Source organism: Leptonychotes weddellii, chromosome 4 (genome assembly GCF_054177405.1).
Source record: "Leptonychotes weddellii isolate Sample4059 chromosome 4, ASM5417740v2, whole genome shotgun sequence".
NCBI classification, from domain to species: Eukaryota; Metazoa; Chordata; class Mammalia; order Carnivora; family Phocidae; genus Leptonychotes; species Leptonychotes weddellii.
Genome location: NC_138372.1, coordinates 136567783 through 136581034, shown reverse-complemented (window position 1 = coordinate 136581034; position 13252 = coordinate 136567783). Strand labels below are relative to the sequence as shown.

The 13252-nt window shown below is 34.7% G+C and overlaps 1 protein-coding gene across 2 annotated transcripts in view; it reads left to right on the top strand.

The window, feature by feature from the left end:
* STK3 (serine/threonine kinase 3) overlaps nt 1-13252 on the top strand; it is a 270916-nt gene that overhangs the window by 57580 nt on the left and 200084 nt on the right. For both annotated transcript variants that reach the window (XM_006730240.3, XM_006730238.3), the window contains exon 4: nt 4842-4956. In XM_006730240.3, the coding sequence (XP_006730303.1) occupies nt 4842-4956 (115 nt within the window). The remainder of the gene's footprint in view (nt 1-4841; nt 4957-13252) is intronic.

Sequence of the window (13252 nt, the reverse complement as noted above, 5' to 3'; positions counted from 1 at the left end):
AAAAAAAAAAAAAAACGATGTTAGGATGTCTGAATAACCATACAGTTAGTTAACTGGCTGACTGAACTGAACGGTTTCACCTTTGGCCCGACAATCTTGCATACGATAATCCTCTTTAAATGCTATTTGATTGTATTATTTTCTTGCATAAATTTCTTCAGGGATTCCCCATTGCCTTCACTGGCATTTCTTGTCACTAAAGTCTACCCATTTTTCTCCCTAGCTTCTGCCCTTAGGCCATATATGTTGTTCAGTGAATGTTGATTATTTTAAAGTGATACATGAATGAATGATGAATGAATTTGAATGAACGACGTCTGTGTCAGTGGAAACAGCCTGAGTTAGAAACCCCAGGTCTTGTGCTCGCTGAGCATATTTGTACCTATGTATGTAATTTTTTTTAATTACAGCTTTAAATTTTAATCTTCATTTGCCAGTCTTAAATTTATGTTAAGTGTGCTATTGAAGGGAGGCACAGGGGATAAAACACTGAAGAAGACTTGCTTACTGCCTCCTAGCTTGCCAGTCTATATCATTATCAAATTCTGTTGAGTGTACCTTGCATATATCTCTTGAATTTGTTCTCTTTTCTGTTTCTTTTACTCCCACTCCAATTCACCACATCTCTTTTTAAAAATGTAGGTTTTATTATTGTTTAGGTATGGTGAAATAAATTATTATACTTACAGATCCCAAGAGATGCAAGCCTGCCATGCAAGATTGGGTGAAGAAAGTGAGGGAAGACATACAGGGAAGCACCAGGATCAGTTAGGAGGCAGACAGAGAGAGCAGAAAACATGGGGAAGAGCCTTTATTGTGGTTCTGTGGGAAGGAATGGATGAGCTAGCGTAAACAGGTTTAGGATTGGTTAGTTCAGAATGATTTCAGTGGGCTCTGGGGTGTAGGGCAGTCCCTCGTTGTCTGGTATTTGGCTCTGGGTTGATGAGGTTAGGGAAACAGTGGCCCTGGAGGTGGTTGGGGGTATGGACTTCTGATTGGTTTGATTGCATATGAAGGGAACACTCACAGGTGCTACCTCTAGGAATGAGCTGATCCTGAGAGGGACAGTGGAGGCCTCGTCAGCAGGTCTCAGATGTCAAAGCATCATAAATACAGAAAATAAAAAGATAGGCACAGTACAATCTCTTGCATGCTTAGATTAACATGATCTTCTAATTATTCTACCTGTGTCCATATTTGCTTTCCCACAATCTAGCTTTGATGCGGCAGCCAGAGAAATCTTAAAAGTATACATTAGGTCATGTTATTGCTCTGCTTAAAATTCTTCTCAGATCTGCTTTTATATATCCAATAAAGCCCAATTTCCTTACCTTGGTTTTGAGGCCTTTCATTATCAGTCTTCTGCCTCTGTCTGCAACTACATTGTATTCAACCGTAGTCTTCACTCACTTTATTCTAGGCACACTCATCTTTCGATTTCTTGAGAATGATTTGCTCTTTCTCTCCTCAGGGCCTTTGCACAGACAGTTCTTGGTGCCTGGATGCTCTTTATCTGGTTAACGTCCAGCAAACCTTTGAATCTTACCTTAAATGTTGTTCTTTTGGGAAGGCCTACATTAAGTCCCTTCTGTTAATTTTTCTGTGATTATTCCTTTGTTCACTTATTCACTGCTTTCTTTTGTACATATAAGAAGGGAGGTACTGAGGATAAAATGGAGAGCAGACCAGATTGGCACCTAACCTCATGAAACTTCTTTTCTTCTGGGGGAGGCAGATAAAAGTCAGTGACAAAGTAATTACAAGATATTGTAAGTGCTTTAAAATTGTAAAAGAAGTATTGATGTAGAAGCTATCAGAGGATGACCAATTGCAGGCCACTATTCTATATAAACCTTTGCGGTTAAGCATTTTTTCTTTTCCAAATCTAAATTGTAATCCACAGCCATTCAATGGAAGGGGGATATTTGGTTGTTAAAGCTCACCCCTGTCTGCTTTCAAAGTTTTTCCATATACTCTAGTGCTTTCCAAGTCAGGGACTACCATGGAATATGGATGTTACTCCATTCTTTCATATGAACTAAGAACAGTTTTATTGGAGAAATGATGAATGCAAAATAAAGTCTCAGCCAGTTTATCTCATGGCAGCCCCCTCCCCCTTTTAAATCACAGTTAGTAATTGTATTTATCTGTGGGTTTACTTCTCTAATACCAGTGTATTTCATGCTGGTGTGTGCTCTTTGAGAATCAGAATTGTGTTTGTGTGGTTCACCACTGCATATTGAACATCTGGCGTAAGCAGAGGGTCAATGAATGAATGTTGAATGCATGATAGAAACTGTATTCAGGTATGTGTCCTTAATGTGGCTATTTAGCCCTATCTGCTTGAATACTTTTCTAGGTTATAATTATTGAGGCCATGTTTTATGATATAGAACTGTTGGACCTTGATCCATGTACTTGATTGTGTATTAGAATGGACCACAAAGTATTTTTTGGGGAGAATTTTACCTGTCCCCAAAGCCATTCTCTTGACTCATCCCTAAGGAGAGATAGAGTTGCTTCTTCACGTAGCTGCCCAAGTTAGAATCCCTAATTTTCATAAGGGCTGTCAGTCCTACCCTTAGAACTGCTGATTACTCTTGCAAGATAAAATATATGTTTTCTATGTGCTTTTCAGTGAATATAATTGAATTCATTGTTACTTAATACTTTCAAAATTTTAAATGAGAACATTAATATTTAAAGAAGCTCTTTGAAGGCTATTCTCCTGGAGTGAGGTTTAACTGTGGGTCTATATCAGAGTCGCCCATAGAGCTTTTAGAAGACCTACTGAATTAGAACCCCTAAGGTGTGGGACCTGGGTCACAGGTGTTTCTGATGCTTAGCCAGGTGTAAGAGCAGTACTCTTCTGTAAAGGTTTCTACACAGGCACTCATACCCCAAAGAAGTGTATGTAAAGAAGGCTTTTTTATGTTTCCCATAAGTTGAAGTTCGGGGTGTGTAGATTAGTTTCATTTGTTTGTAAACAAGCACTTTTCTTCAGTGGTTCAGTGAACACTTAGGAACTCCTGATATTTACTTTCCATTCTCAGCACCTACCAAAGCTGAGTGTATCTGCAAATGTAAGGTGTGAGATGGGGAGTGATGAGAGATGTGGGTAGAAAGGTAGACTTGGAAAGGTCTTCTATGTGATATGAAGCAGTTAAGATCTTTTTCTTTCAGTAATGGAGAGCCATTGGAGGTTTTTTGTTTTTGTTTTGTTTTTAATGGGGGAGCAATATGATCAGTTTATTTTATTTTTGTTTTAAAGGAAGGTAAAACCTTGTCAGCTATATGGAACATAGATTAGAATGGGGGAGAAAACTGACAAGGAGACCAGTTGGGAGCAAGTCTGTACAGAGGTAATGAGGAGCAGAAGGATACAACAGGATTGAATTCTAGCCTGTAGCTTCCTTTTTATTTTGAGCCCTTAAGCTTCAACCAATCTGCTCTACCCTTGACTTGACGACTTGGCTAAAATTAAAGGCCCTACTGAGAAGTCTTCCCTGACCGTCCTCTTTTGACCTCTTGTTTTAGTGGTCTCTTGATGTCGTCTTTTATAATACTTTCCATTTATTATTATTTTTTGCTAATTTGGTTCTTGTTTCTTATTTATCTTACACAGCTGCCACTTTTCATGATAACTGCTACTGGATAAAAATATCTGTTGAACAAGTTGTCCTCTAAACATGCCATTCTTGGTTTTTTCCTTTCTACTTTGTGCTTTTGCTCATGGCCTTTCTTTTTTCTAGAATGTTCTTATCTCTCCTTCACCCATATTTTGAAGTTTTAACCTTTCTTTCATAGTTCAAATCCCTCCCTTTCTACAAGTTCTTTCTGCTGGCTCTACCATTTCCTTATTTTAATTCTTACAGCATTTAAGCTGTCTATTACATAGTTTATGTTACCTTGTTTTTATTTTTTGTGTATTCTGTGAATATGGATACTCTGCCTCTTTGAGTTGGGCAAGATGTTTTACATATCAGTGTATATACTTGCCCTTAGTAAATATTAAGTATTAAATATTAAATAAATAAACATGTGACTATTTGTCCCTTTCTGAGTCTTCCTGAAAACAACTAGGCTATAAACATAGTTTATTCTGCTCTGAAAGACATTAAAAGTTCAGTTCAGAAATAATTTAAATTGTTAATTTTAGGGCGCCTGGGTGGCTCAGATGGTTAAGCGTCTGCCTTCGGCTCAGGTCATGATCCCAAGGTCTTGGGATCAAGTCCCACATCGGGCTCCCTGCTCCTTGGGGAGCCTGCTTCTCCCTCTGCTTCTCTCTTTCTGTCTCTCATGAATAAATAAATAAAAATCTTAAAAAAATAAATTAATTTTAATTATCTGAATTTAAAGCAAAAATAGTTGTAATTACTTATTTCTAGAATTTTAGAGGCCCAAATAAAAGAGAATTAAAAATAATTTTTTTGGCTTCGTTGAATTATAGAGTATTTTAAAGTTGAATATTATTATTTGACTGAATGCAAACTCCCTTAAAGGTTTACATTTAAAATGCTTTAGTTAAAATATTTTCATTTGTTCCTTATGTTATAGACTAAGTCCTTTGCCAAAACAAAGCCTTATTTTCTTGGGAATCACTCAAAGCACTTGGGCCTCCTCTGCTTTGCAATCCTGTTAAAATTTCATCCATGAATTAAAGCCTAATTATGCACAGTTGGTGAACCCTACATATAGACAATTTGATGTACAATAGATATTTACTCATTAAGTTTGCTTATTGGAACAATATGAAATGTTGAAAATACTTTGTATTGGGATTAAGAAATAATTTTCTTTGGGAATTAACTAAGTTTAATTGTCTGTATATTTTTCTTTAGCCCATATGTTGTAAAGTACTATGGCAGTTATTTTAAGAACACAGACCTCTGGATCGTTATGGAGTACTGTGGCGCTGGCTCTGTCTCGGACATAATTAGATTACGAAACAAGACAGTAAGTATTTTTAAATTGTTTTGCTAACCTCATTTCTAAAGATTCATACTTTAGAATCTGACTAGGTAGTATTTTGTTACAAAGAAAATATCAGTGTGAAAAAAAAAGGTTTTACAGTGTAAAAGGATCTAGTATGAGGTGTGAGAACCAGCCATATACCTTTGTATGGCAAATTCGAGAGTCATATGATTGCTTAATTTATTTGTTAGGAAATTTTTGTTAAGTCACCGAGAATCTACCATGGTACTCTACTTCGTCATTTAGAATCAGTATGTAAGTTATGGCTTGAATTTTATTTAAAGTACATAATATTTATGGTATTTCTTTAAGGTTTCTGTGTTATAATCTGTGGTTGGTAAACAATTGAAGTGTTATGTTTCTGAAAAATAATTGAAATAATTGAATTACAATTGAAATAATTGAAAAACAATTTTTGTCTTTATTTTCCCAAATATTGTCAGGATGTTTGAAAATGACAAAGCTAGCTCATAATTTTGTGTGTGTGTGTGTGTGTGTGTGTGAATTCAAGTTAGTGAAATGTGTTATTTAATAATACCTTTTTATGGTTATGCTTTAATCCTAAGTAAAAGAGCTATTAACAAAATTGTTTAATTTATGCTAGAGATGCATCTAATTTACTTGGATAATTTATAAGGACAAAAGTGACTTTTTTATCTGTGAATGTAGAGTAAGAATGAATCAGTGAAATAATTTGTAATTCTGTAGAACAGTAACCTAATTACTATATGACATTATTATATGTTGTCAGACATATTTCAGTAAAATACATTCAGAAAAATACTTAACTACTTGAGTCAATTTGTGGTTAACCAGAATAATTTTCAAGTTTGATTGGGGAAAAAGTTGTAAGTTTATCCTACTAATTTTTTTTTTTCTGTTAGAGAAAATAAATAGGATTTCTTTTAAAAGAAGTGAAATAGAAATTAAAATAATCCCTGTTTTGACAGAATGAATTAAGTGAATTGTGACATTCTAATTATATATTTTAGAATTTCTATGGTGCTTAAGTAGTATTTATGTAAATCAGATGATTCTTGAGTGGCAGAACAATGCTTTAATTGAAAATAATTATACTCCAGTTAAAGAAGTGTTTTAAAATCATTTCAGGGCTAAACGCAGTGCATTTGGTACTTGAAATTACCAAATATTAGAAATATGAAGTAAAAGTGTGTGAAACAGAAAATCTGTTTTCTTGATTTTAAATGTTAATGTTACCATTGTGAATAGATAGGAAATATTAGATTCAAGTACTTTATTATCTTGTTGCCAATAATTACAAACCATGAAGGTATACTCTAATTCTAAAATACGGATATGAATGAATAATTATCTTCAGGAATCTCCTTTACCCATTATCAAAGAGAATATTTTGCCCCATTTACATTCTTTTTTTGGAAGACAGAATCCACTGAATATACTGGGGAGTCACACATTTCAAATAGTTTGTTATTCTCACAGAACAGCTATCTTTGGGTGTGGGGTAGCATGGAAGAGTATGATTCCCAGATATGAAAAAGAACTTAGAGCAGCACGAGATAGGATCAGGAGCTGTAGGTGTATTGTCTCTGCGTATTGCCTTGATAACAGCTCCTGTTAAATCTCAAAAATATTTGCATCCTACTTTTCTTTCATTTGTGTATTATCAGAAAAGAGTACCACTATTGGGAGGATTAGTAGTATAAGATTTGTATCATCCCTTTTTTTAAAAATGCCTGGACATTGTAAATATTTGATCATTTTATAGGAATGATCACTGGAGTGATAATTCTAATTGTCTGAATTTCAGAGGTGTGGCTGTTATCAATTAATTGGCTGGTTTTCAAAAATGTGATCAGTGAAACAGTTGTCCTTGATCTGTTAAAACTCACTCTAGTAATTAATTGTTTTCATGGTCACAGAACAATCCATTTTTTTCCTAAGGGTATGGGAACTTTTTTTTTTAGAGTTTATATGCTCTTTTGTTTTTTGTTATGTGCTTTGTTTCTTTTAATTTATTAATTTAATGTACCTATTTAATACATTTTAAACAGCGCAAGACATTCTTATTGTTTATATTGTCAGTGTTTATGCTTTTTATTGTTCCTTATTCTCTTATGCATTTCTCAGTTGCTTGAAGAACATGTCCTTTAGTGCTTTTATGTGGGTATGATGGCGATAAGTGAAAATGTTATTTCACTTCATTTTTGAATGATACAATTACTGGGTAAAGAATTCTAGGTTGGCAGTTTCTTTTAGTTTTTGATTTAAAAGGGTTGACTTTTGGAAGGCCACCTAAGTAACATCTTTTTGTAGAATTGTGCTTGTCTTTGAAAGGTATCTCATTAGGGATGAAGTATTGCTGATTTTTAATTATCGATTGCTATCTGGTTTTAATCAGATGTTTCCTTGAAAATTAAAGGTACAGGGAAAAAATCTGATTAAGTTACATACCTTTTAAAAAACATTTAAGTTTAATCTGTTTAGCTTGAAGTATAATGCTGTTTATGTCTTAACCTCTCTCTTCTCTGTACAGTTTCATAACTTGTCACTTTTATTATGCACTTTAGAATAGAAATGGCTCCTAGAATAGAAACTGGATTCGTATTTTGGTGTTTTTGTAAATGTTAGTGACTTATCCTCTCCTCCACCTTTGAGGGTTTCCCTTACCCCCAGGCTTTGCCTAGTGAATTTGCATCCATGAGGGACCAGCTCACATATCGTGTCCTCTTTGAAACTTTTCCTGTTTTCCTGAGTAGTTTCTTATCTAATTGGTTGACTAATTAATTAGGTAAGTCTTTACTGTATATTCACACATAAAGAAAGAGAATAATAAATTCTAACTGCTATTATTATTATAATTTTTACTACTATTAATTTTAACTTTTTACATATTTTGACTAGTAGGTAGACTTTGCACCTTTTTTTAATGTGTATTGGCTTTTTTATTCCTTTTTGTGCTTATCTTTTTGTTATTGTTGTTGGCATTTTTCTTACCAATTTTCAGGATTCCCTGACAGTTTGTTAATAGTTATATGAGCACTTCATATATTTTAAAAGTCATAAAACCAATTATCTTATTGTCAGAATAGATAAAGAAGGAGCTTCAAAATATATCTTTCAGAGGTTTTATACCTTGACCTATACTTTTTCTTCGGAAAACATCTAGGAAAAGATAAAGGCATAGAATTAGGTTTAGGAATTAATTAGGCATATTCCAGTGATTGGAACTGAGGCTGAGCAGCAAAGGGTTGGGATTGTATCTATTTAAATGTTGCTGCTTAACATGGGGCCGATCAAAAAGTTGGCATTTGAGCTGATAATGGTAATTGTGGTTATCAGTGGTAGTGCTACTAGAGATAGGATGAAGTTGAAATTCTTCTCTATTCCAGTGGGTGATAAAAGTTTCTCTGAGTCTCTTGGTTTCATTATGAGTAAATGAGATGTTAAATAGATGTATTCGTTGAATCTTTGCTATATGAACATATAGTTAGTATTCACTGAATCTTTCAACTTCTGAGTGTTGGGGCATCTATAAATATATGTGAGTTAAATTCCTGATTTCTGTGATCAGGCTCACAAACACAGCTCAAGTCCTGATGTCATATATTTTAGTAATTGACTATTTTTCAAAATAATTACATTGCTTTGAACCATCTTTTAAGTGTGGTGAAACCTGTGTGTAGATAACCCTGCTGTGATATCTAGAAATCACATATAATTGGTCAGCTCTGAGTGTTTAGGAGAAGAATCGTTGTAGTTGCCTTTCCCTGTTATAAGCCACTTGAGGACGGACATTTTTACGTATTCATTTTGGAAATATTGTAAGTGCCTGGAGTTGCTGCTGGCATCTGGCAAAGCTTTGATAAATGTTTGTTGAACTGAAACAGGATCAATTCCTTGGCTGCTTGTCCTATGAATATAAAACAACTCTCTCCATCTATTCAGTGTTATATTTTTGTAGCTAGGTTGTAATTTGCATGGTTACTTCTATTTAGTTTTAGTATTACAGGTTATTGAACAGGTATGTTCATATAGCAAAGAAAGGCCATAGAAAGTGTGTTTACCAGTAACCTTGGAATGCGTGAAATAACAGAATCTATTGCATTAGTTTTCTTATTTTTACAGAAGTTATATATGTATGTGAATTTAATTTTTTGCTTAAATTTGCAAATGCGTATCTTGGTAACTTTAACCTTAATAAGGTTAAAGTTGGCTGATAAAAAAAGAAACCTCTTGCCTTTTTGTTGTTGTTACTAATGGAAGTTCATGTAAGCATTATTTATTTACTTTTAGTGTTTTCAAATTTAAAAAGAAAAAGTCTAATATGGGAATATATAAAATATATTTATGGGAATAATTCTGAAGATTTCCTTGTGAGGAAACATTTAAAAATGAATAGATTTTATATCAAATGTCATTTAACATCTCAACATTTATGTGTTTCAAGTATTATATACTGCAAAGTAGAAATACACAACTCTATGAAATTGAAGCTTTTTAAAAGTAGATTATATTTTTGATTAGAAGCTTTCACAATGGTCTTTATGTAATTGTTAAGCTATGCCTTGACATATGGAAGAAATAGAGTCTATGTCTTAGACATTTGTTGTGTACTTGGAAAAGTTCTGAGAAAATAAAGGCCTAAGGTTATTCTCTCTCATTTTGGCCCATTTTTTGATTTAGCCACTTATTTTAATTTAACCTAGCGCTGTGGATTTTAGTTTTGGCTCTTTCACAGACTGTTTTTATGATCTGAGCAAGTCATTTACCTGACAGGAACTTTAGCTTCCTCATCTGTTAAATAATAGTTAACATCTATATTGCTTTATATTTTACTTGGCAGTTTTATTTACAGTTCAGTTGAATGGAAAGGTTCAAAACATTTATTGATCTAGGCGCAGTGCTCTGCAGTAGAGGTACAAATAACTAATAAATTTTCTGTTGTTGCATGATTGAGGTAATATCTATATAAAAACTGAATTCGACTCTATGAAGAGTTAGGATTCTTTAGGAGCAGTAAAGAAGAAGATCTTAGCCGAACACGGAAGTTCAGAGAAAGCTTCGTAGGCATTAGAACCCCGTAGCAGATTCAGAACCCCGTAGCAGATTCTTGGAAGAGGAGTCATCTCTCGTTAGGATCCAGGTTCCACCAGGGCAGGGTTTTATCTTCTTTGTTCACTGCTTTATCTCCATTCCTAGACAATGACTGGCATGCAGGTTGCTCAGTAAATATTTGTTGCGTGCATAGATGGATGGATGGATGAATGAATGAGTGAATGAATGAATGAATGAATCAGAGAAGAGAGGGCAAAGGACATCTTTGAAGAGGAAACAATGATATGCTAAAATTATATTTCCCTCTCTAAAAGTTCAGTGTCATACTCCTAGGTCATCTGAAGGAGAAAGTTCCCAGCATCTGCTTTAACGGATTTACTTTTCTCACACATAATCGCTCAGAATCATTGCCACATTGTAGTTTGATGGATCTATGTTAGGATCATGATGTTGCTGTATAATTTTTGTTTTTCCTGGAGGTGTTCCTTTTGTTTTTGTTTTTCCTTCAAGTTTAGAGAAGAAGCATATGCCATCTTTATCATTTTGCTAATGTCTTCTACCTTCTTACTCATTTTATCTGTTTCCTGGAATTTATATGATTCTTCTTTGAGAAGACATTCTTTGGAGCTTCCTGATTTCTTGTTCTAATGTGGACTCATTGCTTTTTAGGTCTGCTGTACAGCTGCATCCTTGGAATTTCTTTTCACTGGACTTTTGGGTTAGTGCCATCATTTTCTTGTATATTTCCTATTTCCTTGGTTTTCACCCTCGTTTTGTATTCTTCCTAAGCTATCTTCTTCATGGTACAAGAATAAGAGGTCAACTATTTGAGTCCTTGCATGTCTGAAAATGTCTTTATTTTGCTTTCACATTTGATTGATAGTTAGCTTATGTAGAAATTTACATAGAAAATAAGTTTCTCTCAGAGCTTTGAGAGCTTTCGTCTGTTATCTTCTAGCATCCGGTGTTGCTAATGTTATAGCTAATGCCTCTCAGAGTCTTATTTATTTGTAGGTTTTTTTACCTGCCCACCCTTCTGCCCCCCACTCCCCAAAATCTGGAACTTTTCAGAGTTTTCTTTTTATCCTGATGTTTCTGATACTACACAAGGAACAAGATGCTTCACAAGGATGTGCCTAGGTGTGAGTCCTTTTTATTAGTTATGCTCAGCACTCAGTTCTTTTCAAATAAACACTTGTGTCTTTCTTCAGCTTTGGAACACTTTCTCTGATAAGCTACTCTGTTTTCTTCACTGGATGGTGAATCTCCTGAATTTTATTTTTTTTTCCTCCTAGATTTTTTTTTTTTTTTTAATGTTTTTGGTTTTTGGGGTATGGTAGGGAGTGGTTTCTTCTACTTTGTTTTCTGACTCTTCTAACTGAACTTCTTATTTCAGGAGTTATATTTTAATTTACAAGAACTTCATTTTTGATTATTACTTTTTTGTAACATTTTAATGCTGAGACATGGATGCAAAAGTTTTTCTCATCACTCTAAGAAAAATAAGCTTTTGAAAAAGTGATTTTCTGTTTCCTGAATCATTTCTACTTCCTTGGGGGTGGTTGTTTCACTTTTTTCTTTGTTTTGGTCTTACCCATGGCAAGGCTGACTGGCAGGAAGGCTGACCAACTCTCACTGGAAGCACTGGGCAATGCTTTTTGACTAGCAGGTATCATTTTAGGGTGAATAGGTTGGGGCTGGCTTTTAGGGGAAGGGCCTACAGAGGCAATTTGTTCAGTTTCTTGAGAGAGGAACCACTCCCCCTCCACTGCCATGTGGGGGTCAGTTCCCAGAATGCATGTCATCTGTAGATATGGGAATGGGGGTAGGGGTAGAGTAGGGATTCCATTTTCTTGTTTTCTTTTCTTACTCCATTTTCTTCTTTTCAGCTACCATGGAAAAGCTAGCCACCATTTCCATCCCCTTCTTACTCCTTCCCCCCCACCCCCCAGTGGTGCTAACTGGAGCTCCCTGGAGTTTACTTGGCAATCACTCATTTTGTTGCAGACCCTTTCTTTGCCTGCTCTTGGCTGTGGCTCTTTCCATTGAATGCTTCCAAATTCATTATACTCTCCTGTGGTGAATCTTTTGTTATTAGTTTATTTAATTTTAAAAGTCTCTATCCGCTTAATGAGGTTTCAGGAGGAGGATAGGCAAATAACTAAAATTAACTACAAATTTGGGTTGGCTTTTGAACATGAGTCAGTGATATTCCCCTCTCGCCTTATGTATGTTTTATATAACTTTCATATTCTTAGGTGTTTAGTACAACTACTTTGAGGAGTAATTTGATAATCCCTTATAAGGTTGAATACATACACACCCTGTGATCCATCCAACAATTCTCCTCTTTCATCTGTACTTAGAGAACTCTTAGCACAATTGTACAGTGAGACATAAACAAGAATGTCGTCACAACAGAAAATTAGAAGGAAATTTAAATCTTGATCAGCACTAGACCTTGGATTAGAAGATTGCTGTTGTTCTTTTCTGTCTCAATAATTCTGTAGCTCTTTGGGAAAGGCAAACTCTGAGAGTAGTATTCTGACTGAACCTTTCAGAATACCCAGTGCACAGCTGACCAGATGAGAATGACATTAAAATTCCAAATAAATTTTGAGTCTTAAAATGTATATAAACATTTATCTTGGTATATAGAGAAATTTTTAGTATTTACTTTTACCTGGATGAGATATACTTCTGTGATATTGTGTGTGTGTGTGTGGGGGGGAGCAATTGAGGGAACAAAAATAATGGAGAGGAAGTTCCAGACTGAAGAAAGCAACTCCTAAGTTATGTATATATGTTTTCTTCAAGGCTTGTGGTGGGCTTATTGTTTTATAATGGAAATAATTGGGAAAGCCAAGTTTTATTTAGACATCACTTCTTTAGAAGTGTGAAGGACACATTAAGACCATTCTGCTTGGTAAATTCTCACTGATTTTAGTTTGGTTTTTTTTTTAATTTTATTTTATTATGTTAATCACCATACATTACATCATTAGTTTTTGATGTAGTATTCCATGATTCATTGTTTGCTTATAACACCCAGTGCTCCATTCCATACGTGCCCACTTTAATACTCATCACCAGGCTAACCCATCCCCCTCACCCCCCTCCCCTCTAGAACTCTCAGTTTGTTTCTCAGGGTCCATAGTCTCTCATGGTTCATCTCCCCCTCCGATTTCCCCCCCTTAATTTTTCCCTTCCTACTATCTTTTTTTTTCTTTTTTTTTTTTTT